This window comes from Chinchilla lanigera, unplaced genomic scaffold (genome assembly GCF_000276665.1).
Source record: "Chinchilla lanigera isolate Chin_1 unplaced genomic scaffold, ChiLan1.0 scaffold00005, whole genome shotgun sequence".
In the NCBI taxonomy this organism is placed as follows: domain Eukaryota; kingdom Metazoa; phylum Chordata; class Mammalia; order Rodentia; family Chinchillidae; genus Chinchilla; species Chinchilla lanigera.
This window is the reverse complement of record NW_004955406.1, coordinates 39,718,365-39,742,548: the sequence shown is the minus strand read 5'-3', so window position 1 is coordinate 39,742,548 and position 24,184 is coordinate 39,718,365. Positions and strand designations below refer to the sequence as shown.

The window sequence follows — 24,184 nt, the reverse complement described above, 5'->3', positions numbered from 1 at the left end:
AGCCTAAACTATACAGCAAGACCCTGTCTCAACCAAAAATGGCATGATACAAAAATGTATTCCCTCACTTAATAAATTTGGTTGTGGAGCAAAGTTAATTCACTGGCTCAACCAAGTTATTAAAGATCATGTTTTCCATTTTTCAATTTTGGATGTTAGCGATTTGATATAGCAATTTTACTTCTAAGACTTCATCTCACACAAATGTAAATAAATAAAAATACAGGCCTAAAAAAATTGTAAAAGGGTAAAACAAAACAGAAACAAGTGCAAAAATGTGCACCAGGGGATAAAACTCAGAGTTTTTCTTATCACTGAACTACTATTTATACCCACCACCTTTTAATGACAAGGTTTTGCTATGTTGCCCAGCCAGTCCTTAAACTCTTGGGCTCAACGAATACTCCTGCCTTAGCCTCCTGAGTAATCAGGACTATACCATGCCACCTACAAAACTGTTAACAATAACAAGTTGAAAAAACTTTAAAATACAAAAAATAAAATTTAAAAATTTAAAAAGGCCAGTGTGGTGACACATACCTGTAACCTAGCACTTGGAAGGCTGAGGCAGGATGATCAAGTTTGAGGCCAGCCTGGGCTACACAGTGAGTTCAAGGGCATCCTAAACTGGCATTAAAAAAAAAAAATCCTAAAATACTCACCAATAAGGGAAGGATTACTTACATTGAAAACCCATACAATACAGTAATATCACAGCTGTTTAGCATGGAAATATGTCCAAGTTTTATTGGTACGATGCAAACTACAGAGTATGTGTACATATAGAAGTAAAAGGAGGGGAGTGATGTCAGCAAGATGGCTGAACGGAAGTCTCAGGTTCTTAACCCTCCCCCACACAAAAGTTCAAACAGCCAGTATCTACAGATTATAACATCTTTTTAAAAACCTTATTACAAATGTGGACACCTATGTGATCTGCAGAACTGAATGAAAATTCAGTGCAAAGTGTAAGAATGATCTCATTTCAACCACACCACTCCTACCCATCTCCTGTTCCCAAGTATGGACAAAACCAGATGGAGAGGATTTCCGTAGGCCTCTGGTTTTTACAAGACGACAAAACTTATGACAGTCATATAGTATCCCTAGCATTCCAAGATGTTGCCTAGCAAGACTATTCCAGCCTCACCTTCTGGGAAACACTGGGACAACAGCACAGCTAAACTGTCACTGGTCAGGTAAAGGAGGCAAATGTCACAGTGACTAGAACACGGATCTTGGTAGTACCTTTGTGTTCCTGGCAGGTATGTTGCCCAATCAGAAGTATCAGTCAGCTTCCTAGCACTATAAGCTGAGCTGATTGCCTTCAGAAGCACAGTGAGATGTTCAACTTAGCTTACATCCCAGAAGTCCAGCTGTCACGTCTAGATTCAGGGTTGGATCTGCTTCACCCCAGGAAGACAAGCAGTAGCTCCCCTCATCCCAAAAGCCCATGCAACATCCACATCCACAAGGGTAAGAGAGACTCTTACCTTTGCACATTTTGGAGAAGCACAGGGGGTAGACTCATTCAACTCAGCCAAAACACGACCCCCACAGCTCTACCTTGAGAGAAAGATAATTCTCAAATGGTGCGTTTCTAAGAACACAGCATCTGGACCCATCCAGCCCCAACAGCCTTGTCCAATTGCAGATTCCACATACCAGAATTGCCCAGGCAGGGAATATATTCTGAACAGCCTAACTGGAAGTCATCACAGTACCTCGCCAACAGCTGTGCCTGATAGAAGAGCCCAGCCAGTGGCCTCAAAGGACAGCTGCAGCCCAAATAGCAGCTCTGCCCAGCATGAATCAACACAAAGGCAGCAGCTTAGCCCATTAGAGAACCCATAGGCTAAATAGTAAAGGTCTATCCCTGCCAAAAGAGAGGCAGGGCTGTTTCCTCCAGTGTGCAAACAACAATACAATTTTTTTGGGGGGGTACCAGGAATTAAACTCAGGACTTTGTGTTTGCCAGGCAGGTGTTGTGCCACTGAGCTATATCCCTGGCCTGCAAACAATGTAAGGGCAAAAAATTTAAAAATATAAGGCGCAAAAAAAAAAAAGGGATCGTGGTACCAACACCTCCAAAAGAAATAAAGCTCTAACAATATATCCTACAGAAATAAAGATCCATGAAATGATTGACAGAAAATTCAGAATAATTCTCTTAAAGTCCAGTGAACTACACAAGAACATACAGATATAAAATCAAATTAAATTTGGAGAACAATACATGAACCAAGTGAGAAGTTTGAAAAGAAAACATTAAAAAAGAACCAAATAGAAATCCTAGAGGTGGGCCAGGGATATAGCTCAGTGGCATAGTGCCTGACTGGCATGTGCAAGGTCATGAGTTCAATTCCCAGAACCAAAAAAAAAGACTTATAATAGAAATCCTAGAGATTAAGAATTAATAAAGGGAAAAAGTCAACAGAAAGCTTGAACTGCAGATTCAATCAAGTGAAGAATCAGTGAGCTGGAAGACAGAACATCTGAACTTACCTAGCAAAGGAGGAAAAATACAAAAGAATAAAAAAGACAGAAAAAACCTATAAGAACCAAGAAACTAAATGTTTGAATAACAGATGGTTATTCAAAGAGAAACAGAAAAAGGACCAGAATCAACATTTAAATGAAAAATGGCTGAAACTTTTCTAATCTGGGGATAGATGCCAACATCTAGGTGTTTGAAGCACTGAATTCTCCAGTCAAATTCAACCCACAGGAGTTTACCCTGACACATTATAATCAAGTTACCGAAAGTCAAAGACAGGGGTTGGAAAAATAGCTCAGTAGTAGAGCTTGTTTAGTATGTGTGAGGCTCTGGGTCTCAGAAGCAAGACCACCAGAAAACAAAACAAAACAAAAAACCCTACAAAGCATAAGCTCAGGACCTCACAACTTCACTACTGAAGGACAAAACATTTAAATAATACCAATTATTCTCGAACTCTTCCAAAAAATCAAAAAGGAGGGAATACTTCTAATCTCTTTTTACAAGGCTAGCCATTACTCTGACATGAAACCCAGACAAGACAGGCAAATGTCCTTGATGAATATGGATGCAAAAATCCTCAACAAAACACTAGCAACCAAATTCAACACATTAAAAGGCTCACCTATCATGATCACATAGGATTTATCCCTGGTGTCTAAGGATGCATGTAAAGCAATAAATAAAAAAAACTAACAATTCAACATCTTTTCATGATAAAACTCTCACCAAATTAGGTGCAGAAGGAATGTAGCTCAATGCAGTAAATAACTCCTATGTGAAATCAATGATGAAAATGAAAAGCCTTTCCTCTAAGACTGGAACAAGACAAAGATGCTCACTCTCCAATTCTGTTCAACATTGCATTGGATGTTCTTACCACAGCAATGAGGCGAGAGAAAAGACATGCAAATAAGAAAGGAAGAACTAAAATTCTCCCCACTTGCTGACAAGATGATCTTTTACAAAGATATGCCTAAAAATTAAACCCAAAAACTATTAGAAAGAATAGATGAGTAAAGGTACAGGATACAAAATCAACCGAAAGCAACATTTCTGAACACAGCCAACTATCTATACAGAACCACATCCATATAAACCATATAGAAAACATCCATATAGAACCACAAAAACCCTCAAATGGCCAAACAACCATGAGCAAAAAGAATGAAACTAGAGGCATTACACTACCTGATCTCACACTACCCTACAAAACTCTAATAATTACCACAGCATGGTAATGCAAAAAAAAAAAAAAAAAAAAAAAAGAAAGAAAAGAAGTAAAGGCGGCAGGCAGGCAGGGACAGAGGGAGGGAGGGAAGGAGAGAGAGAGAAAAGAAGGAAGGTAGATCATTTGAACAAAGCAGCTCACAAATGAACCCACACACTTCTGACAAGGTGATAAGGATATACAATTGGATATGAATAGTCTCTTCAAGAGGTGGGATTGGGAAAACAATATCCATGTGCAAAAGAATAAAAAATAGACCCTTACCTCACACCACATACAAAAATGAACTCAAAATGAATTAAAGACAAATGTAAAACCCAAACACGAACCCTAGCAAAAAACATGGGGGAAAAACTATGTAACACTGGTGTGGGTGATAATCTTTTGGACTTAACTATGAAAGTACACACAACAAGAGCAAAAATGAATAAATACGTTTAAATCAAACTACAAAGCTTCTGCACAGCAAAGGAAGTGATAGTGTAGAGATAACCTTCAGATTAGGACAAAATATTGTAAGTCATACATATGATAAGGAGTTAAAAATCCAAAAGAGACATGGAATTGAGACAACAGTACAAAAAAAAAAGAAACTTAAAAATGGGCAATGAGCAGGGTATGGTGGCAAACACCCAAGAAGAATAAGGCAGGCTGGGTATAGTGGTGCACGCCTGTAATCCTACCACTGGGGAGGCTGAGGCAGGAGGACTGCTGCAAGTTTGAGACAACCTGGGCTACAAAGTGAGCTCAAGATCAGCCTGAACTGCATAGCAAGATGCTGTCTAAAAAAGACAAAAAAAAAAAAAAAATGAGGCAGAAGGATCCCAAGTCTGAGCCCAGCCTAGGCTATTTGGTAAGTCTAAAGCCAACCTGGACTACATAGTGAGATCAAGTTTCAAAAAGAACATAGAAAAAAAAAAAAAAGGCAAAGAATTTGAATACACATTTCTGAAAAGACTACAAATGGCCAGCATATGTATTTTTTTAAAATGCTAAACACTACTAATCATTAGGGAAATTAAAACCACAGAGATATCACATCATACCTGTCAGAATGGCTATTATCAAAAACACAAAGGATAACAAGTGTTGACAAGCACATGGGACAAGAAAAACCCAGTATGCCATTTATGGGAATGTAAATTAGTGCAGCAATTATGCAAAACTGAATGAAGGCTCTTCAAATACCTAAAAATAGAACTACCACACGATCCAGCAATCCCATTTCTGAGTATTTACCTAAAAGATTTAAAACCAGTTTGTCAGAAGCAATGTCTCATTCTCATGCTCACTGTAGCACTAACTCACAAAGGCCATGTTAAAGTATCAACAGATGAATAAAGAAAACATGCAATATATGTGCAATGGGATTTTAGTCTTTAAAAATAGCATATTTTCAACACCTTGAACAGAACTGGAGAACCTTATACTAAGTGATATAAATCACGCACAAAAAGACAAATATTACACACATTTTACCTTGTACATGGAATATACAAGAGACTCGGGCACACAGTAGAATGATGGTTACAGAGGCTGCAGGGTGGGAAGAATGGAGAGATGATGGTCTAAGTTTACATAACCTCAGGAGGAATGGGGTACTTTTAGATCTATGATGTAGCACTATGAATACAGCTAACAAGAATGTACTGTAAATTTCAAATTTACTGAGTCAATTGAAACTAGCATGTGCAAGGCTCTGGGTTTGATCTCCAACACTACAAATAAAGTTGCATATGATTTAAATGTGTCTAGAGAGGCCAAGGTAGCCCAGCCCTAAGTTTAAAAAAAAGTAAACTTCAAATGTTTTCATCATAAAAATTACTTAAGATCAGAATGTGTTAATGGGCTTGATTTAATTCATATCATATTCGTAATTTATAACATTACTTTGTACTCTGTAAACATATACAATTTAAAATTACTAATCTGTGATGAAGAAACAAAGGTTAAAGAACCTTTTTCATCAAAAGCATAGGCACCAAAAGTAAAAATAGATAAAATGCATTATCAAAATTTCAAACTTCTACACATCAAATAAAGTGCTAAGGCCCTCTACAGAATGAAGAAAATATCTGCAAACCATACATCTAAGAGGGGTTAATAACCAGAATATATAAAGAACTATACTCACCAAGACTAAGTCACTTCTTTAAACATGGGAAAAGTGTTTGGATAGTCACTTCAACAATACACATATAACCAATAAACATGAAAATATGTTCAACTTCACTAATGACAAAATATAAACCAAAACTACCTGATACCCATTAGGAGGCTGCTATCAAAAAATCCAGAGAAGTATTGGCAAGGCCATGGAGAAATTAAAACCCTTATGCCTACTGGTGACAATGTAAATGGTGTAGTTGCTCTAAAAGCAGTACGATGGTTCCACAAAAATTTAAAATGACTCAGCAATCCTACCTTTCAGCATATGGTCAAAAAAATCAAAGTATGATCACAGAGGCATTTGTACACCCAGGTTCATAGCAACTTCACTCCCAATAGCTAAAAGGTAGAAGTAACTTAGATGCCTAAGGATGGATGAACAGATAGAGTGGAATACACATACAAGGGAATACTGTGCAGCCTTAAATAGAATGGAAGTTAGGCATGGTAGTGTATGTGTGTAACCCCAGAATTCTGAGAGGCTAAGGGAAGTGGATAGCAAGTTCAAGCCCAGCGTGGGTGATTTAGCAAGACCCTATCTCAAAATGAAAAATGAAGGGCTGGAGAAGTAACTCAGTGGGAAGGTCCTCGATTCAAATCCCTGTACAGGAGGGGTAGGTGTACCTAAGAGGTAGAGCACTTACCTAGCATGCATGAGGTCCTGGGTTTAATTAACCACAGTTAAAAAAAAGAGTGAAATGTCAGTTCCCAAAAACAAAAGTAAAAATACTGCCTGAGTTCATTTATATTCAGTACTTCAGAGTAGTTAAAATTAGAGGCAAGTGGAATTGGATGTAGAGTTCTTTAAAAGCATGAAGTTTCAGTTCTTTATGAGGAAAAAGAACTGCACACTTACAAATGGCTAACTGTAAATACTATAAAATTCTTTAATTAAAACTAAGAATAATTCTTTAAAAATGTATGGGCCAGGTGTGGTGGTGCACACCTGTAATCTCAGCACTTGGGAGGCTGAGGCAGGAGATCACTGCAAGTTAGAGGGCAGTCTAGGCTACGAAGTGAGTTCAAGGTCAGCCTGAACTGCATGATACCCTGTCTCAAAAAGACAAAAACAGGGGGCTGGGGATTTAGCTCAGCAGCACAGTGCCTGCCTGGCAAGTGTAAGGTCGTGAGTTCGATCCCTGGTACTGGGAAAAAAAAAAAAAAAAAAAAACCACCCAAAAAATAAATAAATGAACTCCCCCACCAAAAAAAAGACAAAAAAAAAGTTATGTATGGAGATTACGGGTAGAAAAGGAGGGACTTTTGTTTTTCTACTTTGTCCTACACTGTTTATATTTTGATCAACATATACTAGGCTAGTACTTTGAAATTTAATTTTTAAAAATTCCACTGTAATTTGTAGATTAAAATTAAACTGTAGGTACCTAGGTTCTTAAGTTGCCTTAAAACATTTTACCAAGCATTTCTTCAAAACATATAGCACTAGATGCTTATGGCTGCAGATGGAATTAGGTAAGGAACGTCCCTGTACATCTAGGTAACATGAGATGTTATTAGGCTTGCTCCAGGAACTGCCCCTCACACTTTGCGGCCCATAACAGCTTAATGCAAATTAGACACAGATCCTCTTCCTAATCCTGGAACTGCTGACAAGTTGACAAGTTGGTACCCACAACCACAAATTTCTAAGACCTTACAATTTTTTCTTCTCCCAACTTGCTACTGATAGAACATCAGGCCCATTACAGGACTTACTTTTCTTTCACATACTTATTCTCTCCTCCTCCCACCATTCTCTTCAAGAATGTTACAAGAGAATCAGTGGGTGGCTAGCAAGACCCCCTCGGATACCAGGAGCCATTCTGGAAAAACAATTGTTCACATACCAAGGGCTGCCAACAAGAACAGCTTCCCAGCAGCATGTTTTAGTAACCTTAATGAAGCAGAGAGCAATACCTCCTGCAATAAAAATTCTGGTTGGAAGAAAGGATCTACAGATTGTGGAAAAGTACAACTTAAAAAGCAAACACCACAGGCTCCAGGAGAACAGGAAAGCAAGCAGAGATTTCTAAATACAGAGCTCAATTGTAAGAGTTAACTGTACCTTATTTCTCACTATCTTCTGCTCTGTCAAAAATAGAACCTTCCCTATCTTGATCCATTCAGAATAAGCCACAGCAGGCACAGCTCTGCTTACAGAGCAGCCGGGTCAGAGAGGACACTCAGAGAAATGGAAAAGCAGCCAGCAGGCTTTCTGAGGGATTATACTTGCTCCAGCTTTTATCCTTCTTCCCATCTACTCTGGTGCCAAAAAAGCTGCAGGGAAGTCTTTGCCCTGCTTTGAAAATTCTTCAGTCTTTTCACCAGCAGAGCTGAAGCACTCTCAGGGCAGCAACTCCCTCTACTGCCCAATATTTTCTTTGCATCTTGTAGTTGGTTTAATGAATTTCAACTCAAAAACAGTAAAAGAGCTAAAGCAGCCCTTTATTTACAACGTCACCCAATGGCATAAACTCAGAAGAGAACCACAGCCAGAATGCAACATTCTAAGTGGAGCTGACTTCTACAAATCTCCATCACAGAAAGGATTTCTTTCATTCAGCTTAATGAAAAATCTCCCCTGTAGGCATGGAAAAAAGGAGCTAGATTTCTTGGTCCTTCCTCGCCCATCCTTAACACTGCCTTCAGAACTTAAGACAGGACTCGAGGCTGGGGAGCAGTTCAGTGGTAAGCACTTGTCTAATAAGACATGAAGCCCTGGATCCACCCTAACACCATAAAAACAATAAAAAGTTAAATTTAAAAAGTAAGACAGACCGGCCGGGGACATAGCTCAGTGGCATAAGCGCCTGCCGGGCAAGCTTAAGGTCCTGAGTTCAATTCCCGGTTTAAAAAAAAAAAAAAAATCAGACAGACTTATTTAATCTTTTAAGATCCAACTTAAATAGCACTTAGGAGAGGACATGGCATTAAATTTATCTGATTACAAATCTGTTTCACTGTATTTTGCGTAATTTTGTGCCTAGACAACAGCAGATGCTCAAAAATCATTTAACAGAATTTTTCCACCTTGAACTGAGGATGTAAACGTAAGAATCAGGTAATATGCAATCACCATAATCAAATCCTTAGATGTAAGAGACTGAACAGCATGGGAAGTAAACACAAGTAATTCCAGTTATTCAGGAGGCTGAGACAGGAGGATCTCAAGTCCAAACCCAGCTGTGTCAAATTACTGAGATCCTCAAAAAAAAAATAAACTTTTCTTAAAAGGCTGAGGATATAGCTCAGCATTCCCTAGGGTTAATCTCCAGCAAACACACACACATACATACAGAGCATTTGGGCTGAGTGTGTAGTTCAGTGGTAGAGCACTTGCCTAACGTGAGTGAGGCCCTGGGTTTGATCTTCAGCATTGTGGAAAAAAATAAAAAGACACAGATGTTTCTCCAATATTCTAGTAATCCTTAACAATTTTCCAGTTCTGCTTGTGGTCTTTTCCAGTTTCACAAATGTTCCTTTCTGTAAGTCTTAATACAGCTTATTTTTAATATACCTTAAGGGCACTTTATTACTTTTCACTACACTGAGTTTAGTGATAAAATAATCAAAGATCTCACAGTATCTCAGTAAGAGTGCCAAGGAAATAATGAAACTATCAAAATGTTCTTTGCCTATTTTAGTTAGAAACTCTATAGTGTTCCACATTCAGCATTAGAATTTTTTTCTTGCTGTCCTGGGACTGAACCTAGGGCTGCATTCATTTTAGACAAATGCTCTACCTCTAAGCCATAACCCATTTCAAGAGTTAGAATTAATGAAGATGTAGTTAATTAGTGTAATTGCTTTATTTTTGTGAAGCCTCCCTTTTTCTGCCACCCAATACTGGAAGCTTACCTGTCAACAATTCCTAGGGGCTGGGGATTTAGCTCAGCGGCACAGCGCCGCCTGGCAAGCGCAATGTCGAGTTCAATTTCCAGTACCGGAAAAACACAAAACAAAACAAAACAAAACAAATTCCTGCCCTCTGCTTCAAGAATGTACATAGGTCCATGCTCTGAGAAAAGCAAAAGCCCAGGGCAACTGGTAATTTTAGAAACGAAGATACCAATACTAATAGTGCCACTAAGTGTTGGTCTTCACCACTGAACAGAAAGAAACAATTTCATTTCTTAATAAAAACAAGTCTACATTTATTGGCCTCCAGTAAAAACATAAGGGTAGTCAAAACAATATGAACAAGTGTTTTACAGATACTCCCAGGGCTTTTTTTTTTTTTTTTTTTTACATATTATCATAATTGCCATCGCCTCACTTCACTGTTGTCTTAATTCATTGATCATTTCTAGTTGGAAACACTTTGTAGCAGAGTAATATTGTCTCCTTTCAGCATGATCCGACCTGCAAGAACAAAAAAAGCTATCAATACTCACACTCAGATGTATACAACTCAGAATTTTGTTCCCAATTCACCAGTATTTTCTTTTGTGAAGTTAAGTGAACACTTTGGAATGGCACATACTGAAAAGCTTGCTAGCTCCATTAGTACACATGCACCTTTTCAACAATAACCTAATGCAGGTAGGTGCTACTTTGTGAAAATTTCTACAGATTAAAGTCAACTAATGATGCCTATACAACATTTCCTAATGTTGACTTCACGAAAACTGGGAAATGAGTTGTATGTTAAGTATGGAAAATGCAGCATGTTCCCATTCTTAGCATGGTCAATGTATTAGACTCCATCTTGCAGTAAACAAACCTGTTTAAATTTTATCCAACATTTGCTAAACTTGAGAATACTTTTCTTTCTGACAAATCTCTATAAATATCTTCAAAACACTGGTGTTGACTGATAAGCTGCTTATCCACTGCAAAAATAAACTAGTTTCAATTCTGAGACTTTCACAGATATTATTAGTCTGTTTACAAGATGCATACAATCCTGGGAATCAACAGTTAGCAAATACTTTAGCCTAAGCAGAAATATATCACATCACTTCTCAGAATCTATTTTCCACATATCCAGCATAGTTTCAAGAGACTACTCAGGGTCTGTGAAAAAGAAAAATCACCTAAAACCTACCTTTGATAAACATACTAGTGAGCTACATATTGAGTATTTAACAAACAAAGACAAACAGTGTATAAATAAAAATGAAGTTAATGAGATCTTAGCAAAAATGATTCAGTGTCTCTTGATGAAATCATGAATCCTAAAGCCCCTTGTCAACTAGGTTCGGCCAGGGGTAGTGATGCATGCAATCCCTGCTACTTGGGAGGCTGAGGCAGGAGTATCAAAAGTATGAAGTCAACCTGAGCAACTCAGCAAGACACTGTCTCAAAATTTAGAAGGGCTGGGAATATAGCTTAGGAATACAGCATCTGCCTATCACTCATGAGCCCCTGGGTTCAATCCTCAGTAGGGGGAGGGGGCAGGGGGAGGGTATTCAAATGTTAAGTTTCTACTACATACCAGATACTATGTTAATTATTGAGAACATTAGGGGTCAAAAAAGACATGACTCATGCTTGGCATGGTGGTGCACACCTATAACATAATCCCAGCATTCTGGAAGGATGAGGCAGGAAGATGGAAAATCCACCTAGTCTGGGCAGCCTAGTGACTTAGTGAGGAGGCCCTATCTCAAAAAAACGTGGGGGATATTGTGCAAGCCCTAAGTTTCACTCAATCCCAAGTAACCAAAACAAACACACACATGATAATGTACTTATGGGATACCTATGGGAAACACATTAATAATTCCACTTGTAAATGTTTCAGAACCCAGTCTGAGATCATATCACGCTGTCCTCTCCCACCCTAAGCAACACAAAAAAAAGCCCTCCCCTCAAACTCACAATCCTTCTGCCTCGGTCTCCCAAGTACCTAGGTTTTTGTTTTGTTTTGTTTTTGGCCACCTTCAAGTGCACTTTATTTTACAAAGGATAAAAGGCAAAATAATGCACTACAAAGAATACTTCTGATTGTAAAACACTCCATTTACAACATTAAATGAAATTAAACCTGTATTTGATCAGAAACAATGAGAACAGACTCTGTAATCAAAGAGCATCTATCTCTGATAGGAGATGGGTAAATATTCCCTCCCAGCCATGGTTTCCTTACCAACCAAGCTGCTAGGGTTACAGGTGTGTGGCGCCATGGCCAGCTGTGAGCTCAGTTGTAAAAACACACAGAGCAGCATATACACAAACTGATAGTGTAAACACTGCAGATTTAAAGAAGTAAAAGAAGAGAAGAGTGGCTAAAGCTCAGAAAGTGAGTTGAGAGTGTGATACAAGTGAGCAGGGGGAGAGAAGCCCACATGGCAAAGGACTCTGCAGAATACATGAAGGGTTTTATCATAAGAGCAACATAAAGTCCATGAAGCATTTCAAGCAAATGGATGACAAGGTCAGAGAAGCATTTTAAGAAGATGACTAAACTATGGCGCATAACCCAGAGGTGGTTGAAGTAGTTGCAGACATCAACTAATAAGCTGAATGCAAACTGGAGCCATGTAGTTGCAGAGAACTCTGAACAGCTGTAAACAGTGTGTACATAGTAACTTGAGTTTGATTTCTGATATGTGACTTTGAGGAGGCTTTGAGACATTTATGTAGGGATGCTGAACAGGCTCACAGGTCTGAGCTACAGACATAAATTTGAGTTTCAATTTACAGATGGTAACTGAAGCTGTTCTCTTGAATGCCTACAAAAATCTTGAGTGACAGAAAGGCATACAACCAAGCCTCAAGCAACTCTGAACAGTTAATGACTAGGCCTCAAAAGAATGAATATACCGAAGTCTGAAAGAGAACAGGAGAGATGAGAAATGAAAACCTTAGTACATTAGTGCCTTGATTTACAAACAAGTTCTTTCCACGATTCTGGTCACAAACTGAGTTGGATGAGGATGGAATCACATTTCCCTGTAAGGTCAACATTAAACCTAACCACTCAGTTTGATTTGGTTCTCTTCCAATTTGGTTTGCAACAAAAACTGTGGGAAGAATTGAGTTCATGAACCGAGGTACACTGATACTGACCATTATATTTAACACCATTAATCTCTGATGACCTTGGTGAAAACTGAATAGAGACAGAAGCAGAAATAGAGTGGGGTGAGGAGTAAGTAGCGGAGTAACTTCAAAAGTATATTTCTCCTTCCAAAAATAACTTCTCAAATGCAAACTAAACATGAACTGAGCTGCAACTGACATCATACTGTGAGTGAAATAAACAGAATCTTTCAAGAGCAACTGTATTTCTTACCCAGTTGTTTTCTTGACTTTGTTTTAGAATGAATTTCTTCTGCATCATCTAATACAAGGTTCATATATTCATCAAAACCCTAGAAAAGTAAGTCATCTGACAGTCATTTTCAAGTAAAATCATATCCAGACCACTCTAAAAGATTAAGTACCCACTCTTCCAGTGATCTTCCAGTGGAAGCACCTAAAACCTCTTTTTAAATAAGAAAATAATCAAGAAGGCCAGAATGTACTCCAAATTACTTCTTCAACCTTTTTGACTTAGTATTCATTAGGTATGCCAGCAAGCCATCTTTCATAAAGTACCAGTGTACAGTATTTTACATACGTATATACGTAATACTGCCCATGCTCTCTCCATGTCCTCCACAACCACTATGCCTGTTTGCCAACTGGTAATAAAGACAGAGAGGTTTTTAGAATCGCTGATCTCTACACAGAATACCAAAGTGCCCTAACATAACACTTCCAATGATATTTTATTTTTCTTTAAAACATTATTGGGGGGCCGGGGATATAGCTCAGTGGCATAAGCGCCTGCCTGGAAAACACAAGGTCATGAGTCCGATCCCTGGTACCAAAAACAAACAAATACAATTACTTGGGTTGGGAATGTAGCTCAATGATAGGGCAGATGCTGAGTACACACAAGGCCCTGGATTTAATACCCATCACCACCAAAACAAGCAAAACCACTGCTTCGGATATCTTGCTATCCTGGAAATATTAACTAATCCCACCAGCTCTATTTGGGCATCACTAACACAGAATATGGGACTGCATTAATCCCCATCCCTTTCTCTTTTGTCCCCTCCTTCCAATACTAGTATCATTGTTTAAAATTTTTAATTTCCCCCTTTTTTAAAAATTATCCAACCCTTAACACTCAAAAGAAGAACAAAGCTAAACCCTATGCCCTGAAAAGCTTTCCTTGGGGTAGGTCTTTCACTTTTTGTATACTGCTCTGGGTGGCTATTTTATGTAGAATCTATTAAGAAACTTCTCTGTGAAAAAGAGTCTGGGTACTCACAATAATACAGCCTTCTATCCGCATATTCACTTGCTCATACAGCCACACCTGAATCCGGGATCTCTGAAATAATAAAAATAGATACGTTTATTTCTTTTCATGACTATGACCTTTAAAATGCTTTCACTAAGGGCCAGGGCTATAGCTCAGCAGTACAAGTGTCTGCCTAGCAAGCACAAGGTCCTGAGTTTGAATCTCAGTACATAAAAAAAATGCTTTCACTAACAGGCACAGAGAACCTACTACTCCCAGAAAGGCAATATTTCTCCCATTTTTTAATGTGTAAAATATACAAGATCAACTGAAAACTTTTAAAAATAAAAATGTAAAATGCTATTATGTACATAGATTTATTTTACAGGAGATTTGCATAAATTTATTTTTAAAAACAAATTATACCTGCTTTAAGACATATTCCCAGGATTACTCAGGAGTTCAAAAAGCTATTTTAAAGATGCAGTCAAGAGAATATTTCCAAATAAGAAAATTTAAAACTATACTCTTTCTTCATAATCATTATTTTTAAGTATACAAAGTATTTGCCTGTTAAGAATTCAATATTAAGTGCCTTTAAAAAAAGTATATATTCTTTCAAAAAAACTATGTTTAAAGAAGAAGCCTAACCACTTTGATTAAACAATAGAGAAATGAAACTCACATTCTAATGAATATAAGCTAAGAATTTAACTAATGAGTTCACCTCTAAGAACTGCTAAGCCCGCTAAAACACATTTCCTTTTGATACATGCTATACTGAGACTGTCCAAGCTATTAATTTTTCCTATAACCTTGAGATGTAATTGTGTTTCTCTCCCTCATTCTCTTTTTATATTCTGTGGCAAGCTCTGGCTAAATTGCCCAGGCTGGGGTTCAATCCTCCTGCCTCAGCCTCCCACCGTACTGGGATTACAGGCATGTGTCAGCATGCTCCACCTGTAATTTCTTACCACTTCCAATCTCAAAACACTTAAGAGTGAGAACTGGTGACAGTACAACACAAAGCAGTAACTTCTATTCACTAGAGGGTTCTTTCTTATCTGTAACAGCAAAATACAGGCCCAAAAGAGAAAAATTTCTAGGTTCTCAATTTTCCATGTCTCACACCTATCAGGTGAGAGATCCTCAATTCTGAGGATTAAAATTACAATGGCTTGCTGGGCAGGGTGACGCTCACCTGGAATCCCAGCACTTGAGAGGCTGAGGCAGGAAGATCTCTAGTGAGTTCAAGGAAACCCTGAATTGCATGAGACCCTCCTCTTTCAAAAAAAAAATTACAATGGCTTAAAATCATTCATTTTTCAATTGTGTTCTTATACTCTAAAATTTACGTTGCTAAAAACTCCCTAAGAACAGCAGCTGCCACTAACACCTAAATCTACTCCTTTTCTCTTCCGTTGTGTCTTTGTGTGTGTGTGTGTGTGTTTTTTTTTTAAAGTATCTTTCCTTCACTTAAGTTTTCCAACCAGTAGTCAGCAACGCATTATGACCTGGTTTAACGTGACTGGGTTTTTCTTTCCTGGAGTACAGATGTAGGAAAGTTTCCAAGGGCTAGCTATAATTAACAAAAGTACCAAAGTAACCAGGGCTGAGGATGGAGCTCGGTGGCAGAGCGGCCTAGCATGCAGGAAGCCCTGGGCTCCATCCCAGCACCAATAAATCAATCACAAGTACCAATGCCCAAATGCCACTGTTGTATCTGCCAATAAACTGTGGACTGATTTTTGAAAGTGACGATACAATTTTCACGCCTGAAGTTGGCACAGACACGTAGCACTTTATTACAGAACATCTCTTCTTGTAATCCTTCCACTCAATTATCCCTCCAATCTCCGGAGTCTCATCTACTTTTAAACTCTAGGACATTACGATCAGGAAATTTGACACAGTGGAACAAATACATTTCACTTTTGCTTAAGTACGATTACAAACCGATAACGTGACTTACGTACATTCTGCAAGTATCTGAAGATGAGGTTCTGCAACGCAGGGATTAAGGAAAAAAAACACACAGCACCCTCTACACACTGGAACCCGAGGGTCGACCCGGCGCCTCCCCGCTTTGCCCGGTGAAGGCGAAGGCGGGCGGCTTCACGGGCGGGCTGCGCGCCGCGCACTAGGGAGCCGGGGAGGCTCTGAAGCAGCCTCTGCGCATCCTAGCTCTCCGCGACCCACAACTTCCTTACTGCCTAGGCAGGCCGCGTTAACTCGCGCCTTCTCTCAGCCCCCGCTTCCAGCTCTCTGCCCGCCGCTCTCCCCGCCGTCCCCGCCGTTCCCGCCCAGGCCCGCCTCTCCCCCGCCGCGGTCCCCGCGGACTCAGGGCCGTGGGCCCGCCCCGCTCCTTCAGGCCTGCGCGTCCGCCCCAGCCTCGAGGCCCCCATTCCCGGTCCCGACACGTCGCGCAGGATACGATGGGCTGCACCATCACCTTCTGCACCTTCTGGCCTTGGCCCCTGTACGCCATGGCGGAACCCGACAAAGACCACACCAGCTACCACGCTACCTCTCACGGGAACTTCCGGGGAGACAAACCAAAAGCGGAAATGAATGGCCACTGGGGCGGCTCCTGAGAAAGGCCTCTCTAGCTACAGGAGAGCTTTGCTCCTATGCTCAACAGCCTCCGGAGGAGGCCAAACTGAGGCAACGATACCTCGGGACCCGGGTTTAGCTTATAGCCGCCACCTGGAGGAAGAGGGAGGAAGTGCCGAGGAGGGGCTTCAAGCGGGTAGACCGATGCCTGCGCTCTCGCTCTCGCTTCTCCATGGGCTTTTTTTTTTTCTTTTTCCTTGAGGAACTCTGGCAGGCCGAGACAGGAGGATTGTGATCAGGTCCAGCCTGGGCGTTTTCTGACGTAGCGAGACCCAGTCTCAAACTAAAAAATAAAAAGGGTTGGGGGTACAACTCAGTGGGAAGGCCCTAGGTTCAAACCCCAGTACCACAAATAAGTAAATATAAATTTTAAAAATACACTTTCTCACGGGATTGGAGATTAAATGCAATAATGGTGCATATGTGTTCTCTTCGAACTACATAGGATTTTAGTCTTGATAAAGCCATGGTAAACTGAAAATATCAGTTAAAAGTACAGGCACACACCTGTACTCCCAGCACTCGGAAGGCTGAGGCAGGAAGATTGCCATGAGTTCGAGGCCACCCTGGGCAACATAGTGAGTTCAAGGACAGTTTGAACAACATAGCGAGACCTTGTCTCCAAAAGAAAAGTACATTTAGTACATCCTAGAGAACACCGTGGCTTAGCAACAGCGAATTCTAGTGTAGGTGGTGTCTTCTGGAGGTTGCAAGGCTGATCTGCAGCCATAGCTGCCGGCATCATCAAAGTATCTAGAGCACAAGGCTAATCTAGGAAAAGCTCAACTTTCAGAAGGCAAAGCTTGGTGTCTACTGCGTGCATATTGGTTTTGCCCAGCTTTAAAACAAACCACTGTTGTCAGGAGCTGTGTGTGCATGTGTGTGTGTATGTGTACATGGCCAAGGCCTCCTTACTGTTAAAACATAGAGGAACTGGAATGAATGAGTAGATGTGAATTAGAAGGTGAACCTACTCACCTACTAATGTGGGTTGGCTGAAATTTCATTTAATTGGAAAACTCACTTTATAGTGAGGAAACTGAGGCTCAGTATTAAAAGGACTTGACTAAGGGGTGACCACCTATCCTAAAAAGCAGAATTAAAATTTGCTTAACTAAGGTCTTCTTTTCAACAAGAACAGCATAGTGCCGAGCTTGTAAAAGTATTGAGATAAAAGTGATTTTTAAAATACAAAAAACGGCCAGGCATGATGGTGTACCCCCGTAATCCTAGCACTTGGGAGGCTGAGGCAGGAGGATCAACTCAAGTTTGAGGCCAGCTTGGTAGACATAGTGAGTTTAAGGCCAGTCTGAACTACATAGTGAGACCCTGTCTCAAAAAACAAACAAAAGATTTTGCTTTTTATATTAAAAATTTTGGCCCACCTAGAATTTATCCCAGCATTCCTAGGGCTGATATATCTTTCTAATTTCTGGAAGATTTAATGAAGCAGAGTGACTCAGATTTTTTTCTTCAGAATTGGGGATTAAATCCAGGGCTTCACATATGCTAAGCAAGTGTTCTAACACTGACCTACATTCCCAATCCTTTTTGAGACAGCATCTTGTTAAATTGCCCAGCTTCACTTCAAACTTGCAATCCTCCTGCCTCAGTCTCCTGAGTAGCTGGGTGTCTTGGCCACTTTTCTCATTGCTGAGACAAAGTACCCAACACCCACAAGTTAAGGGAAGAAAGATTTACTTAGTTCACAGTTTGTAGAAGTTTCAGTCCCTGTGGGCTGGCTCTAAGTCAGGGTTTCGTGGCAGAGGGGCATTGCAGTGGAAAAATAGTCCATAGAGTGGCAGAAGGCCGCAAGCAGCAGACAACAGCCGCAGAAGCAGCAGAGTAGCTTCTTTCTATACCTTATATTCCATCCAGGCTGCCCAGGGTGGGACACCCTTAATCCCAGGATCACACTCTTAATCCTAGCATCACACAGCCTATCCCAGGCTGCCCTCAAAACTCCCCACCTATGACCCCATGAGGTTTTGAGGGGACATCTAGATACATCCAGAATGCTGGGATTACAAGCATTTGCCACTCTGCCCAGGCCATATTTGTATTTTAAATAGATCTTTTAAAAAATCGGTTTACACCACAGCCAACAGTATTAGCAGCCCCGAGCAAGAATGAAGCCAATCAGGGCCTCGGTGGATGACTGAGGGATGGTTAGAGGTTATGTTAAAGCAAACCTTACCTGCTGAATCAGCTACTGCTGAAACTCTAGCTCTATCCTGTCACAAATTCCTTTTGTCTACAGCATTGTCCATGTAATACTTACACTTACTTCACTCCTGTTACTTTTAAAATTGTTTCCTAAGTACTTCAAGAGCAGGAATTTGGCTTATACCCATCCCTCCCTAAGGCCTGTAGTACTGAATGATAACTGAGTTCTGCATGCTCTAATCTGAGCCCCGGGGGTGAGAGCCAGAAACACTGCGTGGCAATTAAAGAAAAAAGCAGTTTTGTTTTGTTTTTTTTTTTTAAAGTACTGGGGTTGAACTCAGTGCCTTCATACTGAGCTCTATGCCCAGCCTTTTTAATTTGTGACAGGGTCTTGACAAATTGTTAAATTGCCCAGTTTGGGCTCATCCTCCCGCTTCAGCCTCCTGCAGCACTGGGATCACAGAACTGCGTCACCACTTGGAGTCTCATAGCTTTTGTAATCTTGATCAATCCTCCTTGAACTCCTAACCAAAGCAAGTGACCCCAGGTCCCCAGGTAAGGACTCCTTCCATTTTGCTTCTCCTTCTCCTAGAAATTTTGTCCTTTGATCCTTCTGAATGTTTTTAATCCATCTGATTCCCTCACTCGCGTAATGCAACAAAAAGGTGTCTTTAAAAAAAAACAAAACACTGTTCCTTGTCTAGATTCTTCATCTGGGTTCTGCTCTCTCATACTCAGAGCTCTCTAGCAGCTTCCTAAAGTCAGACCTTTTTATTTTTTGTTGTACTCAGGATTGAACTCAAGAGTCTCATGGATGATAGTGACCACTGAGCCAAATCCCCAGCCTTTTTTCAGCTAGGGCCTTGCTAAATGGCCCAGTCCAGGCTTGAGCTTGAGATCCTCCTGCTTCAGCCTTCTGAGTAGCTAGGATTACAGGTATATGCCACCATCCTCAGTTGTCCATACGTTAGGTTTTTTTAAAGAACTCTTTAAAAAGCTCAAATAATCAAACCTGATGGTACTTAAAATGTATATATGCATATTATATATAATTTTTTATAGTTAAATCTGAACACAGTATCTTTGAAACTATGGGGGAATAAAGCAGTGATTTTTTTGTTTCATTTTTTTTGAAATAGGGTCTCACTATGTGGTCCAGGCTGGCCTCTGACACATGGTGATCCTCCTGCCTCAGTCTCCTGAGTGCTGGGATTACAAGTGTGTGCCACCATGCCCAGCTGTTCGTTCAATGTAGGGCAGTATTTAATGTCAAAATAGGTACATGAATTAAAAGTACTCAATGTTAGTTTAGTGTTACTGCCAAGCATGAGACCCTGTCTGAAAAACACCCAAAAGATAGAGTGCTATCTATTAAGCAGTTGCAACTGAGGACCGTGCATCTCTTACTGCTAAACTGCTAAATTCAAAGCCATGAAATATTTTTAATACCTGCAGAATTTTTTCTAGCAAAATTAGGGCAATCCTCCTTCCTTTCATTGGGAATTGAATCCAGAGCCTTCATACCAAGCTATATCCCCAGCCCTTTTTAAAATTTTGAGACAGGATCTTACTAAATCATTCAGGCTGGGCTAGAATTTGTGATCTTCCTGCCTCAGCCTCCTATAGTGCTGGGATTACAGGCATGTACCATCATGCCTGGCAAAGGCACAACTTTAGAAAAGGATCAACATAAATCCCTTGCTCAGTATTTATCAACCATGGTGTAATTATAATTACTTCAGTCCCATCTATGCTGGCTCCAATCCTTGTTGAAATAAAAGCACAGTTTGGCATATGGGAGATGATCCCCTAGGATTTAGGGTTAAAGTCAGAACGTTGGGTCATTTATCTTGAGATAAATAGAGAAACTGTAAAATTCTTGGTATTTCTGGATATGGCCAAACTGCAACATTTGAGCCCGTTTCTTATAAAATTGAAACCTATTATAACAATAATGTAGTTTTGCTTTTTGTGAAAAGCTGATTAAATCTTTTGGGTACTCCCTCCCCCAACCCATGTTGGGGACTTAGCCCAGGGCCTTGTGCACTTTGGTCACCAACAACTTTATATGCACTCTCATTAACAACTGAAAATACCTGAACTCTCCTGAATTCAACTTTTTATTTCAACTTTCTACTTGAAAGTTCTAAGTCACTGAATATAAGATCACTTTTAAACCTTCTCTCTTTTTAAAAAATTAATGGCATCACTTCAGTTACAATGAGGACTAAGTATCAGTGTTAGAAAAAGGCCCATACCCTAACCCGCACCCTAACCATACTCTAATCCTAACCATATCTTCTATCCTAAACCTGCTATAACCCTTACCCAAACCCTAAGCCTAACTCAAACCCGCACTTGAACACAAACTCACACACATCCAAACGTGAATCCATACAAAGACTGGAACCTTGAACGAGAACCCTAAACTTGAATAGAAACTCAAAACTAAACCCTCAACACCAAACCTAACCCCAAACAAAAATCCAAACACAAACCATAATCCCAAACTGAGTATGAATCTGAACACACACGAGAATATGAAGTCTGTATCTAACCAGAACACAAACCCAAACACAAATCGAAACAAACTCAGAATCACACCCAAACACAAACCTGACTCTAACGAACCCAAATACATACCTAAACGTGAGCCCATACCTCACATGATCCAAACCCATACACAAATCTGAAGACAAACCCAGCACTGAAACCAAACACAAACCTGAACCCGATTCTGGACTTACACACAAATGCAAACAGGGATCTGAACATTAATTGAAACGCAAATGCCAAACCCACTATCAAGTAATTCACAGAATGTCAGTGATCTTGATGTATCAATCATATATGAATTATGTATCAATTATATATATATAAATTGTGTCCATTATATATCAATTATATAAAATTAATGTACTATATATTATCGGTATTCTTCATTCAGCGACCAACTTCTTTTCCTGTGACTAGGCCATTAAATGAGTTGGCCAGCTGGGCCTGGTAGCACACACCCGTAAGCCCAGCACTTGGGAGGCTGAGGCAGGAGGACTGCTATGAGCTGCGGCCAGCCTGAGCTACAAAAGTGAGTTCAAGGCCAGCCTGAATTGAATAGTGAAACCCTGTCTCAAAAAGGCAAAAAATAAATAAAAATAAAAGAACTGGTCAATGGGTTAGGAATTGTATATAATGTACAATATTCAGAACAAAGAAATGGTCAAAGTAAACTAACTTGATGACTTTTTTATTTGCATAACTTTTACATGCAGCACTGTAATATATAACAGAATGTAAAACTACAGTACTGTACCATACAGTATAATCATCAAATAGTACAGTACTGTACAAATAAGGTATACTGTACAAAAAAGGACACAGGCTGTATAAACAAGCTGCACACAACTGTACAAAGAAAAAGATGGGTTTTAAGTCCGAAGGGCAGACTAAATCCAGTATGCCTCGATTCGGAAGACCAAACAGTTGTTAAACAAGTAGGTTATTAAATGAGGAATATCTGTATATACCACCTGCATATATATATATGTATACGTATATATATAAAAAATGTATCTACTATATATCAATTATATTTGATATCTATTATATGACCATTGTTATATACCAATTATTTTGGTATATCAGTATATCAAATATTGGGCCAGGGATATAGCTCAGTGGCACAGCACCAGCCTAGCAAGCAGAAGGTCCTGAGTTTGATTCCTGATACCAAAAAAAAAAGTATACCAATTATTTTGATAACCCTAAGAAATGTAAAGATTTGTCTTCTCTGAATGAGCTGTTTCAACATCCATAAAACAAGCCAAATACTGGACTATTCCTCTAAAAATAAATATTAGACAACGAATTTATATTCAAAATATAGAAATAACTCTCAATGCCAACAATAATCCAACAAAAAAATGGAAAATGTCTGAACCACACATCGGATCATAGAAAACAAAATCATGGCAAATAATTCAAGGTACAAAATCAGTATTGTTCTTGAGCATAAAGCAGGAACTCACTAAAAAAAAAAATCAGTAAACAATCCCACTGATGACAGTTTCAAAAAAATCAAATGCCTAAGATGAACATAGCAAAGGAAGTAAACATTCCCTAAAATAAACTGTAGTAGTCAAAAAGAGATTGAAGATTTTAGAAAATAGACACTCCCTGTTCCGGGTTAGGAACAGCAATCAATACTGTCACAACGTCCATATTCCCACAAATAGATGAGTAATGCAATTCTCATCCGACTACTTTCAGTGTTCTTTACAGAACTATAATGCACACTCCTACAATTCACGAATCAGAAAACACCAAGAGTAGCTTAAGAACTCCCAGGCACAAGAGCAAAACAGGCAAAATGATTATTCCAGATTCAAAGTTATGCCAAAAGCCTACAGTTCTAAGTATATCATGTGAGTGCCACGAAAACATGTATTGATCACAACAGAATTCAGAATGAACAAACAACCCCAGACACTTTTGGCCACTTGACTTTGGACAAAAGACAAAAAACATACACCAGAGGACAGTCTCTTCAAAAATAGTGCTGGAAAAACGGGTGATCCCAGTGCAGATGTTAAAATCCAGACCCACATCTCACACATACTCTATGAAAACCAAGTCAAAATGGACGAGAGAACTAGACATTAAACTAGAAACGCTGATTTTGCTGGAAAACAGGTAAAGCTCCTGAAGACATGGGCATCACCAAGGACTTTCTAAACACCTCAACTGCACAAGCGATTAATACCAAGCATCAACAAATGGGATCGCGTCAAATTAAGATTTTTACAGCAAATAAAACAGATTGAAGAGAGAACCTCCAGAGTGGCAATTTTTGTCAGCAATTCCTTGCAAAGAGAACTAACATCTAGAATATATAAAAAGCTCAAAAACATTATACACCCCCAAAATAAAAGACCAAATTAAAAAAATGAGAACTCAAAATGGATGTCTCAAAACAACAATGGCTACAACACGCAGAAAAAAGGTATGTCCAACATCTTTGTCCATTAGAGAGATGCAAATCAAAACCCACTTAAGGTTGAGCTTATGCCAGTAAGCATGCTATCATCAAGAACTCAAAAAATAACAATGCAGGTGGGGTTGTGGGAAAAAGGGAACCGTTCTGCAAAGTTGACTGGAAAAAGAGATAGTACAACCACTCTGGAGGAAATATTGATAAACACTAAAAGCAGTGACCCTTATCAATTATCAAATAATTGATAAACACTAAAAGCAGCGATCCTTTTGACTT

At 39.5% G+C, this 24,184-nt stretch overlaps 1 protein-coding gene across 1 annotated transcript; it reads right to left on the bottom strand.

The window, feature by feature from the left end:
• Nucleotides 1-10,021: 10,021 nt before the first annotated feature.
• Nucleotides 10,022-16,708, bottom strand: Snrpe (small nuclear ribonucleoprotein polypeptide E). The gene is made up of 5 exons (XM_005375279.2): nucleotides 16,574-16,708; nucleotides 16,116-16,142; nucleotides 14,167-14,229; nucleotides 13,138-13,216; nucleotides 10,022-10,259 (listed from the first exon to the last, which is right to left on the bottom strand). Exons 1-5 carry the CDS (start codon nucleotides 16,625-16,627, stop codon nucleotides 10,204-10,206), a joined length of 279 nt encoding a protein of 92 aa, XP_005375336.1. The 5' UTR covers nucleotides 16,628-16,708; the 3' UTR covers nucleotides 10,022-10,203.
• Nucleotides 16,709-24,184: the final 7,476 nt, after the last annotated feature.

Excerpts from the sequence above, each read along its gene's own strand:
- Snrpe (XM_005375279.2), bottom strand. The coding sequence starts at position 16,627 with ATGGCGTACAGGGGCCAAGGCCAGAAGGTGCAGAAGGTGATGGTGCAG. Across the intron at positions 14,230-16,115 it reads TCTTCAGATACTTGCAGAAT|AGATCCCGGATTCAGGTGTG; the intron begins GTACGTAAGTCA and ends TTATTATTTCAG. Across the intron at positions 13,217-14,166 it reads GGATAGAAGGCTGTATTATT|GGTTTTGATGAATATATGAA; the intron begins GTGAGTACCCAG and ends TTACTTTTCTAG.